Raw genomic sequence first — 20940 nt, 5'->3', positions numbered from 1 at the left:
TTTGATCTTACTGCTTTTTTACCCATACTCAAATAGAGTAGCAAGATGTTTTGAGGTTTCTGCTCATGCTGAATCCAGGTGGTGGCATAAAGGTGCACAAACTGAGGCGTCTTAGTTTGTGTTCTACATTTATCATTTGTTAATTCACGAGAGTTCAACATGGCAAAAAGTAGCAAGTTCTTGATGTGCAGCAGACAAGCAGAAGTTACAAATGTCACTTAGCACTGAGCAGCACAGGTGAACAAAAGGGAATTAGTTATCCTCCAACTTCTCACGTTTTTAGCTTCCTGAGTGGCACAAAGTGTTACCAACTTGATTCTCCATGACTCTAAATTTACCCTGTGTTATACAAGCAATCCTATTCAAAAGTAGAGAAAAATGAAGCTCAGCATATTTATTAGCCCCCTCATTTTTCAGTAGACATTCATCTTAGGAGAGTTGAGTGTATGTGTTCAGAAAAAAGTAAGATTACCAAGATGTTTTATTCTCTTTTTGCAGGCTGCTATGAATGACAGTTACAGGATTAAGCCACCATGAGAATTTACCTTATCACAAAAGGGCTTGACAGAATCAAATGATAAATATCACCTCCTCAATGCTTCAGCCACCCCATGATTCATCTACATCTATTGAGTTATCACATTCTTTTATGTTAGCTTTGCCTCAGAATGCTGTTTACACCCCATCAGTTTATTTTCAATGCCTCCAACCCAAGTTAACACAAATCAGCTCTAAATGTTTTAGACTATTTTGACTTTAAAATAGATAAATAGTATTGCAACATGACATCTTAAATAAATCTAACTGGAAAAATTCCAGCAAAAGTGGATTATTAGGGGGTGGGGGGGCGGGACTGAGGCAGGCACTTCAAATTTTCTGAAGTTCTAAATGGAATTTTTAATTAGAAGGTGTAGGAGTGACAGGGGGCAGGACGGTGAGGACAGAGGGAAACAAGAGATCTCTGAAGCCAGGTCTTGGAACTTGTGGTTTACTGCAAAGGGCCAAGTGCAGGGCCCTGCTTGCAGCTGCCAGCTGCAGAGCAGGCCCAAAAGAGGGAGAGAGAGGTAAAGAGAGCAGTAAAGAGAAAGAAGGCAAGAGTGTGGTAAGGAGGATGAGAGAGAGTGAGGTTCCTGTTACAATACAATAAATCTTCTGTGTTGAATATTCTAATTCTTACTAAACAATCTAGTACAATATAAAAATCCTGTAGCATTTACATACAGCCTATAAGAATAATTATATTATCATACTGTGGTACATTTTAAACCCTAAAAACTACTCTTTGGACCCCTTCTGCCAAGCTAGTAGGGTCTGCTCTGACCCTTGGACCTGTCTGCAAGCAGAGGGAATTGTTTCATCAAAAGAGGATTACCTTCAGCTGGCCACACCATTGTTTTCCAGTTGTCCAGAAACTAAGGTATCTCAAAGCTTGCTTTCATTTCAATCTCACTTATGGTTTCCATATTCTCAAAATCTTTTGCCAGGCAATCATATTTACAAGGCTTTCCTGTTTCATCTTCCCCAACAGAAGGGATGTATCAAGACAGGGAAAACCCCAAGAATGACCAGAACCCCATGCAAAAATAAGGTTTCCATTGACCAGATGAAACAGGGTTGAAGCAATCTGGGTATTAGATGGTTGCCCTTTAAACCTTTCAGTGGAAAAACAAACTTAACTGAATCTCTTTAAAGAAAGAGTAGAGGAGGCTATAAATTGCTGCACATGTCACGGACATATTTTACAAAAAATCCTTTTGCTAGGATTTTTTCGCCTGAGAAGCTGAGAGGCCTCAGAAGCAAAGTGTAAACAATGATTATCTGCTGCTGTGGAATGCAACAGGTGGATCTGTGATTGATCTCATGTGGTTGTTTTTAATTAATGGCCAATCACAGTCCGGCTGTCTCAGACTCTCTGGTCACAAGATTTTATTATCATTCCATTCCATTCCTTTGCTTGCTAGTCTTGTGATGAAATCCTTTCTTCTATTCTTTTAGTATAGTTTTAATGTATCATTTTAATGTAATATATATCCTAAAATAATAAATCAGCCTTCTGAAACATGGAGTCTCATCTCTTCCCTCATCCGGGGACCCCTGCGAACACCACCACACACATATTTGTATTTATGCAAATGCACATTACCAGCTCTGAAACTCACCTAATATAGCAACGACTTCATCATCCTGGATCACTTCCAAGGAGCCCGAGACCACGAAGCAGAGGCTGTCGACGCTCTCCCCGGCGTGGTAGATGAGGTCTCCCGGAGCGCAGTGCACCGTCTGGAATTCCATGGCCAGCGCCCGCAGGCACCCGTCGCTGGCCAGCCTGAAGGCAGGGTGCTCCTTGAAAACCTTGCGGTTCAGGTGAACGCAGATATCTGCTCTCATGTCCTTAGGGCAGATCTGCAAAACCTGAGAGGGAAACCAGGGGGGCAATCAGCTCCTGTGCATGGCTTCTACCTGCCTGCTATGGCTAGGTTCCCACGCAAGGTTTAAGAACCACTTTCCTCCTTCTTATTTCTAATCTCAGAGTTTATTTTTATATTATTTATCCACATAAGCAACAATACTAACTTAGTCTACCTTACAACATCTGAAGGAAAACACAGTTTCCCTCTCAACAACATACTCTGCTGGATATTGAAGACCTAAGGTTTTTAAGACAAAAAAACTTAGAGCCCAGCAGTATATAAAGTGTTGAAGAAAATCTTCCAGAATAATTGTTTCTAGAGGGTAGGTCATTTTTTTGATAGGCAGATTCCATGAAAAGCCTGCACAAGTCATATGCTTTAATAACAAAAACAAATTACTTAAAGTTTAATTAACTCATAACATTGAGAATTGCAGGTATCCAAATTTACCCCCGAGTGGCACTAACAAGTTTTTTGTTTACACAGGAAAGGGACTTTAAGGTATGATGCTGTTTTGGGCAGCTTTTCATCTTCCAAATGGAATGTTCCTCACGGCAACTCATGATGTGTGGTCCTAGGAGAACACGAGCTGATGGAGCTGATGCTCAGCACAGCGGGTACCAGCCAGGGCCATTTCTGAAGGGTTTTAATATAATACAAACAGCCAAGTGGAAAGAATACCAAATCACTGCTGCTTGTGCAGATTAAAAGTGGAAAGAAGTGACATGAGCAGGGTTTGGGGATAACAGAATCCTTGGGGGATGGTCTATGATGAAGCACGTCTAGGGCATATTATTTGAGAAGAACATCGAGTAGTCTGAGTCTGCCTCTTTTTTTATTATTATTTTCTTAGTAATAACTACTCCATCCAATTAAGGAGCACTCCCAGTCAAGCTTCAGAGTTACTCCCACACATTTTCCTAGGTGGAAAGAGAAGACTGTCTCACTGCAAACACTCCTGAAAAACACAAAAGTAACACAGGAAGCACTATGGCTATGCCTACACTTTGAAATGGGGTTCTGTGCAAGATCTGAGCAGAGAATCAAGCTATTAATTCTGTGCATGGCACTGGTTTCAGATATCATGCCTGGTACTCCAAAAGCAAGTAACTCCACCACCAATATCAACATCTTTGGCCCACCTCCAAACAGACATTTTATTACAGATATAACTTCTTAAAAGAGATGTATTTGTATACTGCTTAGGTGTAGGGCACTCGGGGATGATTTTTCTTGGCTGCCCTATACAGAAGAGCTGCCAAACCTGCCAGTTCCCAGTTTTCCAGGCTCACAGAAATTGGCTGGGGCAGCAAGGCCAGCATTTAACAGGGAACACAGGCAGCGGCCCTATCTGTCTTTTCCATTATCTCATTTACTCTGGTGATAAAAATACTCTCTAGTGGCATATTCTTGCCAAATTTTACTACCGGAATTACACACACACTTTCCAGTTACCTGGATATCGCACACAAAAAGGGTTGTTGCAATAGAAATAGCAGCAAACCTCCCCAAGTATACAAGAGAATATTTGAAATAATGCTATTATCCAAAAACTTTTTGGTATAGCAGTCTTAGAGGAAGTTAACCAGTTTTCCATTCTCCATTTAAAGAAGTTGTCTCCAGACTTCACAGAAATGAAAGCAATTAAAGACATTTGAGATCTACAGATAAATGGAAGAAGACTTTCATTTGTAAGGGAGGTAGGAAATGTATCTTCATGGATCAATTTTAGAATCTTTCAGTAGCTCTCGGTTAAATTTTGTTGTACTGGCATTTTCTAGACCAATAACTTAGCGTGTCTGCAGTGAACACTGAACTGACAAATTCGTGGCCTACAAAATAGTGACAGGACCAGTTCTGTGCTCAGTTCATATTTAAGTCTCTGCCTCATCTGTAGGAAGCTGCATTGCCTTTCAGAGGAGCACAAGTACCAGTGTTCTGCCTCATGAGCAATACATGTTTTATTCATGACAAAACATCCCAGAAGTTATGCACAGGCTTCAAAACAACAGAGCTCAGACCTGGGAGTTTATGGATTGGCACAGCCCACCACAGCTTTTGCTGTGCAGATGAAAGCTGAGTTCTTGGTTTAGCAGTCATGGCCAGCAGCAGCTCAGCTATGAACACATCAGTTACTGAAAACAGCACTGTATTAAGCACTTCGGTGTCCTGACAATTGGAGACTTCTTTCCTTCTTATTAAGATAATTCTCAAAGGCTACACTGAGTATTGTTGTGCTTGGTTTGGTTAGTCTGCTGTCTCCAAATGCATCCTCTTAAAGCATTTCTCTCCTTATCAAAGGAAGCCAAGAATGAACTTTGAAGATACGCTAAAAAAAAAACAACAACATGTTTTACATAGCAAATTTTTCTTGTTGTTTTGTTAAAATGATGACAGGAGTTTGTAATGGGGGCTGAATGAAAGCACCAGCACTCATTACACTATGTTTCCTCAGATGTCTCTCCACCTTCTCCAAATGCACCTACCTCGAATCACAACCCCACACAAAGACAGATTGTGAGAAAACATGCAGAACAGCTTCTAACCAGTGCTATCCAGCACTAAAATATAATTTCTTTCTGAAAGCTAGTATGGCAGACAGTGCTTACAGAATCATGTCTGGGATCTAAAAATGGCAGATTGGCTGAAGACCATTTAGGAAAGCAAACAGTGCCCTGTGTGCCCCTCAGTCTCCAGGCAGCTCAGTGCAAGGCCACATCTGTTCTCCTGCTTCATAACGATGCTGTAACAGCTGTACAGAAATGACACTGTTTGCTCTTTAACTGCATCATCCACAGTTCAGAATGCTAAATTAAGCTGCCAACCAGAAGGCTGGTGACCAGAGCATTGGTATGATTTCCTGAATGATCCACCCCACAAATCACATCTCTTTACAAGCAGAAGAAAAACTGTCTATCCCCACAAAAATTGGCAACTAATATGAAAGCGACAAGGAGCTACATTTGTACATTTGTTCTGGTGAAAGGCCATCTGTTATTTTAAAAGACACAATGGGAATTTATTCATCAATTCAATGAATCAGAATGATAACACTTGCCTTACACAAGGTAGATTTCAAGCAATACGTTATTAAATACTTCCAGCTTTCATTAATATCTTTAACCTGCACACAGAATATTACATTCAAACTCTCCAACGACAAAAAAAAATTACCTTGTTTTCAGGCCCACAGAGCTGCAAGCAACCTCACAAGAAATATTGCAAAAAAAATCTCATTTGGAAAAACTGTGAGGTTGTGTTACAGTCTGGAACTTGCTATTTACTTATCACCTTTATTTATAGTAAACTGAGCTTTTTCTCTTTATCATTTTTATACTATTTCACTAGCAAAACATACATACTTTTACCACTATCATATGTCAGTATGACAGAATAGCTGAAATACTGCATTTAAAAGTTAAAAATTAAGGGAAGCTGCTGCTTAGAACTATTTAAAGAATATTTGTCTCCTTTACTAAGACAGTACCTCCTGTTTATTTTAATGGACTACTTTCAGGATGTGACTTCTTTCCTTGCAGTTTAATTTACTTACCTTTTCAGTATCTATTCCCCTGGACATTGACCAGGTGGAAACGATGTAATCCATCACACGTTCACTCAGTCCTTTGGGGACCTGGTAGAGCTTCAAAAAGTCCCGGACGCTGTTCAGCATTTCATGGTATCTGTTTGTGTTAGCGTACATCTGCTGAAATATGGTTGTCACATTACCAAAAATGGTGGCATACAGAAGGGCTGTGAAAAAGAAGAAAAACCACAGAGAAAATACATGGTAAGATGTGGTGATCAGGCTGTGTTCCACTGGGCTTTAAGGCTGGAAAGGCTGGGTCGTAAAAATGCATGGAAATATTGGTGCTTTATTAGGAAGGCCTGATGAACACAAGCATTTTATAGGTCACCTTCAGCACTGCAAACTGAGGACCACCACCTGCTTCTGTGAGAGCATGTCCTGCATCACAGACCTCCTTATATACGACTGTTTGACTTTGTTCATCAAACAACTCAGCAGTACCCAAAACCTTACAAAACCACAACAGTAGACAGAAGAACTTTAAGAGAAATAGCTTGACAGCAAATACTTTAATTTTTCATCTCAGGTTTATAGCACCTGTGTTGAAATACCATCAGTGACAGATTTCCAGGCTTTAAGTGCATTATCACAGCAGTAAGCTGAGCCATCGTTACCCACCTCGGAGTGACAGCAGCAGTGCATCAAAGCAGAAGATGGAATATGTAATAAACAGCTACCATGGGTCAGTAATTTATAGACATAAGTTTAATAATACATAAAAACTCGCATTACATTTTACATTCTTCAGGCAAAAGAACAGCAAGGCCTGAGGCAAGAGCTGGAGCCCTGAGAGGCAGACCTTTGCACAGCCCTCCTGATTTCACACAACACAGTTGTGAAGCCAGCTGGTTCATCAAGATGGGTTTAAGAATAAACACCAGGCAGAAAAAAAGGCAGTGTTCCCAAGCGTGGAGAGAAGCAGATGAAAACACACAGGACTTGAGAAGCTCCATCTGCTGAAGGCCAAGACAGAACAGCAGGCTGGTGGCAGCCCCAGCAGCCAGCTTTGATGGCTTGCAGAGGCTGGGGCTGAGGCTCTTACAGCCAGTCCAGCCCTGGATGCAATGGAGAGACAGGAAGCCTCAAGCGGAGCTTCCCTACATCATGAATCAGATCAGTGATGTGTGACAGGTTGGCTGTAGAGGGAGAGGAACAGTCAGACTGCAGATGTGATGATAACCACCCGTAAGTGCTCTGGCTTGCTGAGTAACTTCTTCCTCTTAATCATTTCCTGCCCCCCAAAACAAGCACTAAATTGTGAGCATCATATCTCTTACACTTGAAATAAAAATAAGTCAATGAGAAGACATATTTTTAAAAAAAGATATTTTTCTTTACTGAAGTACCCCTTTTTACTGTTTATTTACTCCCTCACCAGCTATTAAAAAAAATCACCCCACTTCTTCCCTTGAGAATGCAGCTACTTATTCAGGGGAGTGTTATAGGCAGATATCCTTAAGCCAATTAAGATGCTGTAGGGTTCTATGACCAACAAAAACCTTTGATATTGTGCAAAAGAAACTTATGGGACTGTCTTTGCCCTGATCATCAAGAGATGTGATTTAAGTTAAGGTTTGCTCAAGGCCTTTACACTGCTGATTTTCTGTAGAATTCCTTCTTGATGCTGCATCACTTTCCTTTTTATGAGTTTCTGTAGAGAATAGCTCTCCCTTTTTCCATCTATTCCTCTGTACAAACAGCTATAAAAATATGCAGAAAAATGTGCTCTCTCAGTGGGGAGAGCATTATTACAGTGACCAGAAACATATATTTTCCATGTTTAACCTAAACTTGGGCTTGAACAAAACTATACCGGGCAGTCCAGTGAGTAGTGAAGAATGTTAAAATGCTTTACAAAACTGATTTACCATAACAGCTCCTTTATCCATGAGTATTTTTGTATTAGAACAGCATTACCTATCCCTGAATAAGTCCTGGTTTGCTCTCTGTTATGCAGATGCAAACATGACCCTACAGGAGACTGCAGCAGCACAAGGCAGCCAGCCCAGCACTGAAACAGGTGACAAATTACAGAGAGGATGGCAAGCAGATTTTTATCTTTGCTCTCTGGCAAACAGTGAGACCTGGGGGTTCAGTACCTTGGCACATACAGCTCCAGGCCAGCAAAGATAAAATGCAGTCCCCACCCTGTCCCATTAATGGCCAGCTTTAATGTGAAGCCTAAAGAAAAGCCAGAAGTTTGATTGTATATTTTGATTATTATAAAGAAAGGAATTTCCACTGTAAACTGCAGTTCCGGTATGACAATTATCTTGGCAAGGAAAATTATTCCTGCCTAGATTAATTTTTTTAATTCCCAAACTTACATCCTTAATTTATCATTAGCCAACCATTTTATTGCTATTAAAGACACATCAAAGCCAAGGATTTTTGCAGCCTAATATTGGGTAGATACATTAGCATATTAAACCTTGAACTCTTCTGCACAGAAGAAGCTGGCTGTGTGCCTCTCCTTACTTTCAAAGGAATAATGAAATGAACCCACTGCAGTAGACTGCAGCCCCAGAATGATTTCAGAAACACACACTCTACTAAAGGAAGAAAGTTGGGCTATTAATGACAGAGCAAAATCTCCAGCATTTCTTCTCCAGGAATGTCAAGATCCCTCAGAAATGATGAGGCACTCACCCCCTGACGCAAATATTATTTTCTTACAATAAAGAAAAACATGTTGTCTCCAATAATGTGGCTGCTCATTTACACTGCAGTCATTTAAACCAGTGTTTAAATAACATCACAGACAGGACCATAGTAATTGCAGCAGCAAATTACCCGCAAGTGAATCATGAAGGTCAGACACAGGTTGCTAAGGTCACCAAATCATCTGCTATTTTTAGTGATGTAACAAGTAAGAATAGAGAAATAAATACAAACCAGTGTAGGTCCACAGTAAAAGATCTGGGGTCTGATTTTAGAATTATAACAGGAATAATTTCTGTCTGTAAGAATGAGAGGCTTACAATTACCCCATTTACAGATGTAAGTGCTGCATTTGGTTCCTGAGATGAATCAACAGATTGACGATGATTTGTTCAAAACACACTCATGCAATGGCCTGGCACACAAAAGGTGTGCAGAACTACGCAGCAACAAGTGAGACGAACATCAACTCGTGAACAATCTCTTCTATCCTGCCCCCAGGACTTGCAGTGCTTTCTGAAAACGAACTGCCCTCACTTTTGCTGCCTGGAAAGCTGGTCAAAAAAGTCTGTATGCATGTAAATTCCAGTTTAACAATTAAAAAATCAAAATAAACCCTTTTTACATACTGCACTAACCTAAGTACTATCCAAAGAGCAAGCACCTGCATTTGCAAAGAGTAGATGATTTAAACGGATAATTGCACTTCTGTTTCACCAACAAGTTCCTAATATACAACAAATTTTTCAGGTCATAGAAGGTTGAAAGCACAGCCTTGAAAATTTCTTGCACTGTATCCCTCCTTACTGAATATGAAACACAACCATAAATTAACCAGAAAAACTGCAAGTCTCAAAGGCATTTTTCAGATAACACATTGTGAGGTCACACAAAATTAACACTGATCAGATAAAAAGAAAAGCAGAATTTAATTGTATGGATCATCTCATAATTACATGAGAAAATGACATTATTTTCAAATGTGCAATTAGAACAATGTAAGAGCTTATAATTGCTTGAGATTAGGGGTCTTGATTAGTGGTAATTATGCCTACTGATGGGTAGAGAACATGCAGTTAAAAGAAAAGCACTGAACTGTAAAGTACAATATACAAGCAAATACCAAACTGAACAGGTATCTTAAAGAATTGTTTACAAAGCTAGTTTTGATAAAATTGTTCTTTGTAGTCTTGCAATCTGATACCAAAGATTCTGAAGCGAGATGTACTCATCAAGTATCTACACAACCTTCTAGAACAGTACAGACAGACCCAGAGCTGCTTAATTTGCTTCTTCTTAGGAAGTTTTGTGTATTATAAAGTTTCCTATTTGTAAGCTTTTATCTGCCTTTTGGTTTTTTTGCTAGCACAATGTATAAACATATAATTCCATTTAGCTAGTAAAGAATAAATGTAAACAACTTAGCCAAAATCTAATAGGTCAATTAATTTTCTGCACTTCGTGACTTGTCACAATATATATCCAGAACATTTTCACCTGTTATAAAACAAATTACAATTGCTAGTCTTAGCATGTACATCACTTCCTGAATTTCACAACCTGGGAAAAAGGCATTTTTTTCAAGTGAAAGAAAACTCCCAGAACAGCTCTCCCCCTTGCTGTCCCAGTAACTGGTAAATCCTGCTCTTCCCACAGCTCTCTGTTCTTCTGGACAGAAACAATACACTGCTCCACCTCCCTCTTTCATGCCACCAGCTTCTAATTTGCACCTCTGAAGCAAGGCAGCAGCAATGGCAAAGATCAGAGAACTGGCACACTACTGAGCAAGTCTGAAAATCAATTTAATGGCAAGGAGCAAAGCAGGAAGCCTGAATAGGCTATGAGGGACATGCACATCAAACCATGCGGTGCAAGCACTTGACTGCTAGGATGAAAGAGGAGAGACCACAGGCAAATTTCATTAAACTCTTAGTTGAATCCTACTGCAAATCTTCTCACTCTCATCATCACATTTGGTGAAATCACCCTGCTGACAGCAAAACTGGGACAGAGAAGGACAACTCTGGGCTCCAGCTACGATGGAAATGTCTCCCCTGCAGAAGGGTAGGACGCCACTGATGACACAATTGATAAAAGCTAAACAACATCAGAGCATCAGCACATGGGGTTTTTTCATCTTCCCACCACCAAAAAAAAACAAGAACTGCAATGAAATGAACGTCAGAGACATAAACAAGGGAACAGCTGCTCTAAGAAGCCACTTAAGCAACTACCAAGGACTAGAGTAGTAGAAACATCTGTGCACCTTAAAATAGGCTGTCTGCAGTGTGTGAGGGCAGAAAGGGAAGTTAAGAACAGCTATGGAGCAAACACCAGAGGCAGCTCCTGCTGCTTCTCTCCTCACACCCTTTCCTAACTCTACAAAATAAAAGCAGCCTGCTACTACAGCAGCACAGCCATATAACCTCCTGTTAGCTCATGGATCTGCAATGACTTATATTTTACCAGTTTAAGACTTAATATGGAAGAATAGAGGCAAGTGTTGCTAAATTAACAAACCTTACAAAGATGCTAAACTCCACCATCCCTTAGGATGCTTCAAAGCTTTCCTTTTTTTTTATTTAGATGTTGATCTGGAAGCACCCATACAGCTGACAGCAGCAATCACAGGTGTTTTGGCTGGCGAGCAATACGCATAGCACAGCTCTCTAACAGGTTCTGCTTTTGCCTTCAGCATGTTTGGGCTAATACAAACAGCATGGAAAAACACACAGAGCACAACTGATCAGAGGAGCCATCAGAGCCACAGTGAGTACAAGCCAGCAGAACAACCTTCAGCATCAGCCCTGTGAGAAAGCTCTTTAACATGAACAGCTCTCTCCTGTCAGCTGACAGTGAAGGGCCAACACCACCCTGCTCTCTATGAAGGGCTGCATCTTGCATCCAAGAGCCTGCTTATGAAAAGAGAGGATGAAGCCTCCTGCCAATCCAGAGTGGTGGCTATTACCTCCCTGGCCAAAGCTCCTACTTCTGCACAGCAGCACCTGACTAAATTAACAGTCCCACTAATTAACACTGTAAAATCTGGATTTTGGCAAATTGAGACATGTCTAAACAAGTAAAATGGCAAGAATCCTGATTCACAAAACTCATCACTCATTTGACAGCTACAGTTTAGTATTGTATTTATCCTGAAACGTGCCAACAGTCACCAGAGGGGGATTTAAAGGCAGCCACAGACTCTCCTGCAGCCAAAATGCTTGCAGGAAAGCAGATTACTAAAGTAATCAGATGCAAAACAAGTCACAAGTAGCCCGTGAGGACTTAAATATGTTCTTGGTTGTGAAATTAAGGAGTAACAATCTGGTCATACACTAACTTTCTGCTGTAAAGGGACACCAGCAGAAGACAACAGAAGCATAATGCTGAAAGGAATTAAAGAGAAGAGCATCTTGGATACAGTGAGACTTTAAGCTGATAGACTTTGAAATTCCTAACCATGAGCATCTCTCACTTTCAGGGAAACAGGATTGCACACTCTTATTTTATAAATAAACAGCACTTACAGACCAATGAGTTCACCTGACTCTTCTTACTTAAATTACCTGATGGCCTCCATATCTCTGCAAGGCCCAGCACTTCCACTGACTAAAGTGAGTCCCAATGAGGGCAGCAGTGTTTTACATTCAAAAGTGCATCATAAACCAGACTGGAGGATATATGTTCTGCCTCAACTTACAGGTAAATTCTTAAACCTGACAGAAAGCTATGACTAACTCCAAACACAGTAATATCTAGTCATTAATTGAAATTAAGGCCTTAACCCTTGATAGCAAAAAGACTTTCCAAGAACTTGCACAGTTTAATCAACAAGTCCACAGAAAACTCCTTGCAGAATCAATTTATTTCAGAGAAAATATAACAACATGGGACAGCAAGATCAACAGGCAAGATTTGAAATAGTGATAATGATAAATCAAAGGTAAGACTAGAGAAAAAGGAAGATTCTACAGAAAATGGCACTTCTCAGTCACCTCTCTAGATTTTATTCCCCAGAAGATAGGTTTATCTCTGATAAGGTAAAACAGAATGGCAAGAAAATGTACCAATTTTCACAACTAGTTACAGCAACTACAGTTCCTGTAAAGAGCAGTATATTTATCACAACATCTTCAGGAATGTCATAAGGGATTAGTCTAGAGCAACACTGAAGTACACATGCTCAAAACATGGAGCATCATCAAGATCTTGCTCAATGTGCCAATTTGATTACCAAGAGGAAAGTAAGTGTACAAACAGATAACAGCTGCAAAAACTATCTCTGTTCCAAATACACCAGGGCAGACTCCCCAGTGGGACACTTTACCAACATAGGATGAACTCAGCTCAGTGTCTTCACTAACAGGTTTTACCATGATGAGAATTAATAAAATGCCAAATCTGATTAAATCCTCTGCAATTTGTAAGAAAGGACACTCTTTTACTGTTTTGTAGAATTTTATGGACAATAAAATTTAAATTGTCTAGAAAATTGAAATGGATTTCCATTTCATTTCCCAGCACTAATGAACAGATCACCATTTAAATGACGACTGAGCCATTTAAGGGCATAATTTTTCTTCTACAGTTTATGCAGGGCAATGCATGGCCATTTTCAATTACTTGGTTAAAATTAAATCTCCAGATACTGCTTCTAGATTTTTACTCATTTGCACCCATATGAAAGCTTTTGCTTTCAAAGCTCGGTTTTATCTACTCTCAACTTAGCTCTAATGGTTTCCCCCAGTTAAACACCAACTCTCCTCATTGTAAAATCTATTGCTGAAATAGAACTACAGAAAGAGAAGAACAAAAACAAAAATCAAAAGCCACAATTAGGAAAAGTTCTCTTCATGAGGAACTGCTTACCTACGTAGTTGTTAGCATTCCTCTGTTCATGCTGTTTCCTCTGTGACTGGTATGATCCTTTCTACATGGCCTTGCTGGAGGGAAATCTAAGGACACTCAAGGAGATGACCTGTTATCCAAACCTTCTGGTCCTTTCCCTTCATGGTTGCCACACGTTCAGCTGGGCTTTGCACTGCTGCCTCAGGCCTGTTCCTGTTGGCAGCTATTGGGCCTCATTTTGCAATAACCTATCTGTGGTCTTTGAGGGTCTAGCACTGGATCTGAATTTTGCACACCAAAGCCACCATCCAGCACTTACACATATGTATTTCTGGACAAAACTTGCCCCTGTCAGTGATGCAACACAAAAGTTTAACGGCTAAAGTCACTTGCAAAGTTCAAGCAAAATTCTCCTGTCTGATTCCTTTTGGTCATTGCTTCAACCTCATTTAATTAAGGAATCTTACATTTAGAGTAATTTGTTCCAAATGATAATTGGATTCAGGTGGCTCCTCTGTACTCCCACCAGAGCACCCATGTGGGAAGTTCATAGCTGGATGCATTCCTTGCTGATCATGTTCAGGTCTGAAATGACCAGTGAGACCACAAGAAGGAAGGACCCAAGGTTTCCCCTGAGACTGCAGTGATCTCACTTCTCATTAGGCTTAAAACCTCTGTTCAGCTGTGCTTTAGGCACTACTGCAAGGTGTGGGCATGTCTGCCTGTGGTGAAAGTTAAGGACACAGTTCAGAGAAATATCAAGACAATGCATTTCTCTTCAACCCCTAACTTTCATCCAATGACTTACAAAAGCTTCTGCTGTCTATGTAGCAGTACAGCACAGTCTTTTTTTAGGTTTTGTCTTCTCTGAGAACAAAAGAAAAGGTAAAATTTTAATGCCTATAAATTACCCCAACATAAAAGCAGAGTGGGATGGAGGTACTCTGGTGTCATTTTGAAGAGAACCAAAGGTGGGTGGTAGAGTGCTGGCCTCAACCAGACAGCTGATGGAAAAATTGCATAACCCTTGTCTCACAGACTCTAGAGAGAAGACACTTCTTTGGATTAACTGTATTGTCCCCAAACCCAAAACTAGTCAAACAAAACCCTGAAAAGAACTCAAAGAGGGTACCTGGAAGCCTGTGTTTTCTCTAGCTCAACTACTGCCGACTCTGCTGACAAGCAGTCCCACTGTGAAACCAGCAGTGACCTCTGCACTGCCCAGACACCAGAGAGGCTGTGCTCATCACCCAGGAGCTCCAGCTCTGCCCAGGTGACAGGCCAGCCAGCAAGAGCCAAGGGCATGGCTGCACCTGACAGGATTAATGCATGCTGGCCATAAGGACAACAATTCATTCTCAGTTCAGGTCTCCTCTACTGTGAAATTAAGCCCCTAGAGCTAGTACATTTAACTGGACTACACTGCACCTGTGTGCTTTGCCTTCTGCAGCTCAGTCTGAAGCTTTTGATGCTACCAAACCTTGGTAAGCCACCCTGGGGTGTTGTTACTTCAATAGCCACAGCCAGACTGCAAGGGGCTCATCACCCTTCTGCCAATCCCTTCTTGCACATGCACAGCTTTTACTTCTGGGTGCAACAAGTACAAACTATTATGTGACTATTTTCTACACAGGGCTTTCAAACGCTTCCCAAACAAACCTAAAGACAAAGTGGTCCAAAATTGTCGCCCTGATTTTTTAAGATTTTCTAAGCCTTCTGATGTTTACATTCTTGTAACAAACTTTCTCACACACCTTCTGTAAATAACTTATTGTTTTGCATTCCTTTATGGAGGAAGAGAAATTTGATAGACTGTTAGTTTGTCCAGTGTCATTGGAGAGATGGCACTTTCACCCTCCAATCCACTGCCACTTTTAGAAATCTATAAATGTTAGAGTCAGAAAATAAACTCCACTTTTTTCACCTTGAGAACAGAGGTGTGTACACTCGTGTTGTTTCGTGTCCTATAGTGACACAAAACCTCTCCTCTTCTGGTATCACTAAATAGTTACAAAGATTTAATACTGTTCATAACACAAGTAAGAATAATGAAGTTTGGAATTATGTTGACTAAACCAGTGAGGCTGGAGACAAAGATGCCATTTACTGATGAAGACTAATTTGGGGTGCTTAAAGAATAATTGTCACTGGAATGACTAGGTCTGAGTCATGCTCCTCCCACACACTAATCACAGGTGTGCTTGCAGACCAAAATCAAGAGGTTCACACAGTATTTACAGGAATGTGACATGGGAATCACTCATAGACAGTGCCTTCTCAAGGGGGTTATGCTTTACTGACAAGTGAAATGATAGGCTAGTGAAGACACAGAGGGTTCATCAAAAATAACTGGAACCACTGTTGTGTTTTTAATGACAAACCATGGATGACTGCGTGTGAGAGGAACACTTGCCTCTGGAGAGGTGAAGAGGGTTACAGCCTAACTTTCTGAAACAGGTATTCATTTCTCTTCCTATGGCTCCAGTCTTAAAAGTACTTTTCTTCCAGGCTGAGTCTGCTCTTTTATTAGAACTCAGCAGGACTAAAAGCAGCAGTAAACATGCATACAGCTGGGAGTTCCATACCTCACTTCTAAAAAGGATAATCATGATATTCAGGGGTAGATGCTATTGGGTAAGAGATACTGCCTAAATTCTTTTTAAAGTAAATATTACACAGAAATCATTTGACATCTAAAATATATCAGGCAGCTGCATTTTGTGCTTTGTTAGCAAGTCACCACAAAATGCAAATATATTTGCAGATAAACAAACATATCCAGCCAGAAGTAAGGATGTGTTACTATCCCACTGGGACCTTTTTAGAGAACTATTCTGCCTGTGCAGTACCTGCCAGGCACCCAGAAATGGCATTTGCAGATGCTAATAAGCTAAAGCTGTCCAACAGAAAGTACAGAGGACTCTCAAAGGCAATGAAATATCTCTGTCAGTAATTTGCAGCTACAAACCTCATCCAAGAGTTAGGCACACAAAGCTCTTCCTTGCTTAGGGAAGAACTATTGGGAAGGTTATAGTACAAGTATAATGCCCTGCAGTCACTGAACATCTGGGATACAACAGGCCTGTTTCAAATATCAGTGCAGGAGCAGTGACCTCAACTCAGATCTTCCATTTTTCTGAAGAGTTCCGTCACCTAAAGGTGACTGAGTATTTTGAATCAAACAGAAAGGAAAGGAAACGAGTTTTTACTAGTAGAACTGTTCCAATCTCCATAAATACAGCAGGGGTGTGTTCCCAATATTTCCATATCCTTGAAGCCTTTGAACCATGAAATAATGGATTAGAATGGAGGAGGCAAATATCTCTGGACACAAATCTCTGTGCTCTCACCTCTCCACAGTGAGTAATGTGTTCTCTGGCAGGCTTGCTCAGAGAAGCTTTACTTGACCAGCCACAGCAGGTCAAGTACACCTGCTATCCTAGCACTCCCAAAAGATCCTAGAAAAAGTAATTTCTAAGATTCATTGAAGTGATTTCACATATGTGCATGAACAAAGTCTTAGGAATTACAAGGAAATGAGGCACTTGTACCAAGTGGTGAAATCTCATCATAAGTAAACCCTAGCACATCATCAGGAGTCAAACCTCAGAGAAAACTTCATCACTGTGACTTGGGGTACACAATGTCAGAGCAAGGGCTCCTCCTGAACTGAAATTCTGATCTTTGCATTCCAAAAGGAAAAGTGCCCCAGATGCCCACTGTCTGCTGACACAACACTGGATGCAGCTTAACCCTGCAGCAGTCCTAGGGCAGTCACTAAGGTCACATTCCCTGAGAATTCTCACAGATCAGGGAGAACTTTCACAACATCAGAGGACTTCCAGAAGAGTTTTTGCAGTAGTCACAAGTCTTTTCCTTGTTTAAGCACCGAAGAACTTGCCTTCTGTAATTCAATTTTCTGCCACATACAGGATCACCTAAGTAGCATCTTAAATCTTCCAGATCTTAAATTCTTCCTTCCCACTGATGAAGGCAACAAGAAAATCTTACAGCTCATTGGAATATGAATAGTGAGATTGGAGATGAATAGTAAGATTTGGGCAAACGATTGTGGTAAATATATTCCATGTCATTTACAGGAATTTAAGTTGTCAAAGTATAAAGAAGTAAAAAAGCAGGAACTTATTTTCACACCTAAACTGTGGTAATAACCTGCATGCTCATCTTTTGAAAGCTATGTGAAGTGAAGAACTGTTTGTAAGCTGTGTGTGCTACCATGAATATTCATTTACTGGTTTTCAGCACAAGGCAAGGATAGAATGCTTTTCAACAGCTTGAATTTCTGATATTGCATAGCTACTACTGGCTGACAGATATTAATGATTCTTGACAGAATGCTTATCTTTGAGCTGTTGCTGTAATCAATCAGCACAAGAGCAGCAAGTTATTAAAATATTTTTCTGTCAAGCTCTCTTGACATGCTTTGAATGGTACACAGCCTTGATGTTGGGTTTGGATTTCTTTAGGTGTTTTGTTTGTTGGAATTGGTTTGTTTGTTTCTGGTTGTTTTTTCACAGGTTTTGTTGTTGTTTTCAATTGCTTTTTAATAGGAGAATCTACCTGAAACCACACAGCTGGACTTTCTTGATCAGAATCTCTTGAAGTTGTCCTTAAATATCAGCCCTGATGCTGAGCATTCAGAATCCAGTCACCATGGTTTCAGCTCCTTCTGACAAATGTCCCTCTGTCTTTTTTCTAACCTGCCTTTCTCCATCTACACGTGCATACACACTCTTCTTTAAAATGATTTCGCCCTGTCAGACTCTTGTCATCTACCTGGCCCATAATTACTCTTCATGCTTCCTTCCAGAAGTTCTACCCTCCTGTTTTCTCTCACTTCTTCCAATTTTCAATTCAACCCCCTGCCTCCCTCCAGCCTTTTAGAAACCTGTCATGGGAGCAGTGATTTAGCAGTCTCTCTGCATCACAAAGCCTGTAAAATTTAAATCAACAGCTTAGCAAACCCATCAAAGAGGTTGCCAGACCTTTTTGGCCTCAATAGAGAAGCCTAATGACTAGGAGGGAATAGAAGTTAAATTAGATGGTCAGGAGAATTGGGTCTCTTCACAGATTGAAGGAGGGGAAGAAGGGAAAGGACAGGGATACAAACCTAAACATGTAAGCACGGGGTGAGAGAGCAGAAAAGGAAAGCAGGTGAGGTTAGGAACACAGAACAAAGGAGCAGCTGATAAATGAACTTGTGAAAAAAGCACAGAGAGGGTTTAAATGTCCAGTTTTCTGCATAGGCTTGGCTTTACTGATATCAATTCTGTCCAAGATTAAAAGACACTTCAGTGGCACTGCAGAGGGAGGGAACAGATACACAATGGTATGGTGCATACAGGGCACAGTGAAAGCCACTCTGCACTAGTAAGATGTGAAGAGTTAAGAGTGGCAAGACAGGCAAAGCAGAGACCTGGAGCAGTTTGTAGATGGCCACAGAGGAGTGTGTGACAGAGCTGGGAACTCAGCCCAAGCCTGCCAGCTCAGGGCCTCTCCCCTGTCCACCAGCCCCACACTGTCAGCACTGAAGAGACAAGCAATAGGGGTTTTCCACCTTTTGCTTTGCTCTTTGCCTATCAGCTTATTTCCTTTGCAGGAACTCCTGTTTGCTGTATCCAGAACCTTCTGCAAATTCAAGAGGGCAGCAAGCACCAATCCCTCTGAATGTTTGGTAAATTCCAGAAGAAAAACACTGTCTCTGGCTGAATCTCCCTTTCTCCAGTAAAATGAAAATGTACCAAAAGCCTGCTTAATGAAGAAACAGTTTGAGTTGGGACCACGTTCACCAGGGTCAGTAAGTGAAATGCAGCAGCAGAAGGCTGAGCTGTGGCTTACATGCATCCCTAAAGTCTTTGTTTGAAGAGTGTGTCAGCATCATGACTGCCATGCAAGACTCTTTAGCCTGAGCAAGTCAGACCAAAAGAACACAGTGCCAGTGATAACAAACACTTCAGGGAAAATGCTGTCTTTGCTAGAGGCTAATAAATATAAATTAATCCCTTTTTATATCTTAAAAGCAAATACTCTATGATTTTTATTTGCTTTTCTCCATTATTTGAATGATGAAAGCTTAGGGAACAAGCCAGAAAGATTTTAAAACACCACTTTAGAACAAGCCAAGGAACACTAGACAACAAATCCAGACAGATTATTGCAAAGGACACTACAGAGGACAAAAACATTGAGTCCTAACAATATCCTTCATACAAAGCCTAAGTAAACAAGTTGTCACAAGCAAGGTGAGAAAGAGAGGGATGCAGTCCTTTGTGTTAATCTGCAGACTGACAGAAAAGAGCTTCTGCACAGCCATGAATGTCTTCAGAGCATTTTCACTCACCCAAATTCTCTTTCTCAGTGTGCCATCAGAGACAGTATCCATCCCATCCACTCAGAGACCACTGCTCTGCAGCTGGGAGGAGAGGAGACAGTGGTTCTTCTGAGCATGCTGCCAACATTTTGCACATTCAACCACTTCTCCTCCCCACCTCTGGGGATCTGTCCCATTTCCATTATTTTTCTATCAGTGACAAGCTAGAGGTGTTAAATCCTGAGCAGTTCTAAAGGCTACCACATACCATACATGTTAGTGTTGTTTGAGAAGGGCACAGGAAAGAGGGAAATTGCTCAGAAAACCATTTTTGAATGGTACCACTATGAGGATACCCAAAATAGAATAGACTGTGTTTTCACATCCCTAATCCAAATGCTGGAGGGGAAAAAACATACTTATGTACCACACAAAAGGCAGAAGATTCTTAAGGGCAACCTTTTTTACTTTACCTCACACATTAACAATATGTTTTTGCTTCCAGATGATGACCACTGGGACCTGAAAATTTCCAGCATTTAATGGCCAGTCCTGACTCCCTCTGCTGGTACTTCATAGTCTCCTCTTCCTCAGCCTTAGCATAAGAGTAATGTCCTTTTAGCAGTTCCAACAGTAGTGCATAGTGGTAACGTCTTGTCACAGCACTTTCATTAAAATGTATAAATATTTTGTTAAGTCATAAAAAATACTTTGGAATCTTTGAGGGTTCATTATCACAGTTTTTATCTTCCCTGTATTATTCTGCCCTTGTACTTACAGTCTAGTACATTTAGACTTCCAGTGGGATTCAAGTTAGAACAGAATTAAGTAGTAACAAACATAAAACCTCTCCTTGCCTAAATGCATGGTTTCACACTTCACACAAAAAGGACAACTGCAAATAAAAGTCTTAAACCCAATTTATCAACACTGCAATAAGAGTGAAGCACAAAGAAAGCTTTAAGTACTAAAAGTTGCAAGCTGGCAGTGTGGGAGCTCATTAAAAAAGCACTGCACAAGAATGCTCAAGGCAAATGCCATTCAAACTTTTTCAACTCTGGAGTTATTTAATCGTCACAGCAATCACAAGGGATGAGGCA

The 20940-nt window shown here is 40.6% G+C and overlaps 1 protein-coding gene across 2 annotated transcripts in view; it reads right to left on the bottom strand.

Annotated features, from left to right (window-relative positions):
• The window catches only part of KCNH1 (potassium voltage-gated channel subfamily H member 1), a 181743-nt gene that overhangs the window by 89883 nt on the left and 70920 nt on the right, over nucleotides 1–20940 (bottom strand). For both annotated transcript variants that reach the window (XR_008483197.1, XM_054279666.1), the window contains exons 8-9: nucleotides 5965–6164; nucleotides 2160–2412 (exon numbers count right to left, since the gene is read on the bottom strand). Coding sequence is in view for 1 of the 2 variants with exons in the window: in XM_054279666.1 (XP_054135641.1) it covers nucleotides 2160–2412; nucleotides 5965–6164 (453 nt within the window). In the remaining variant the exon portion in view is untranslated. The remainder of the gene's footprint in view (nucleotides 1–2159; nucleotides 2413–5964; nucleotides 6165–20940) is intronic.

Source organism: Melozone crissalis, unplaced genomic scaffold (assembly GCF_028551555.1).
Source record: "Melozone crissalis strain CALT ecotype California unplaced genomic scaffold, PUWL_Pcris_2 ptg000027l_1, whole genome shotgun sequence".
NCBI lineage: Eukaryota > Metazoa > Chordata > Aves > Passeriformes > Passerellidae > Melozone > Melozone crissalis.
This window is presented reverse-complemented; position numbering and strand designations above follow the sequence as displayed.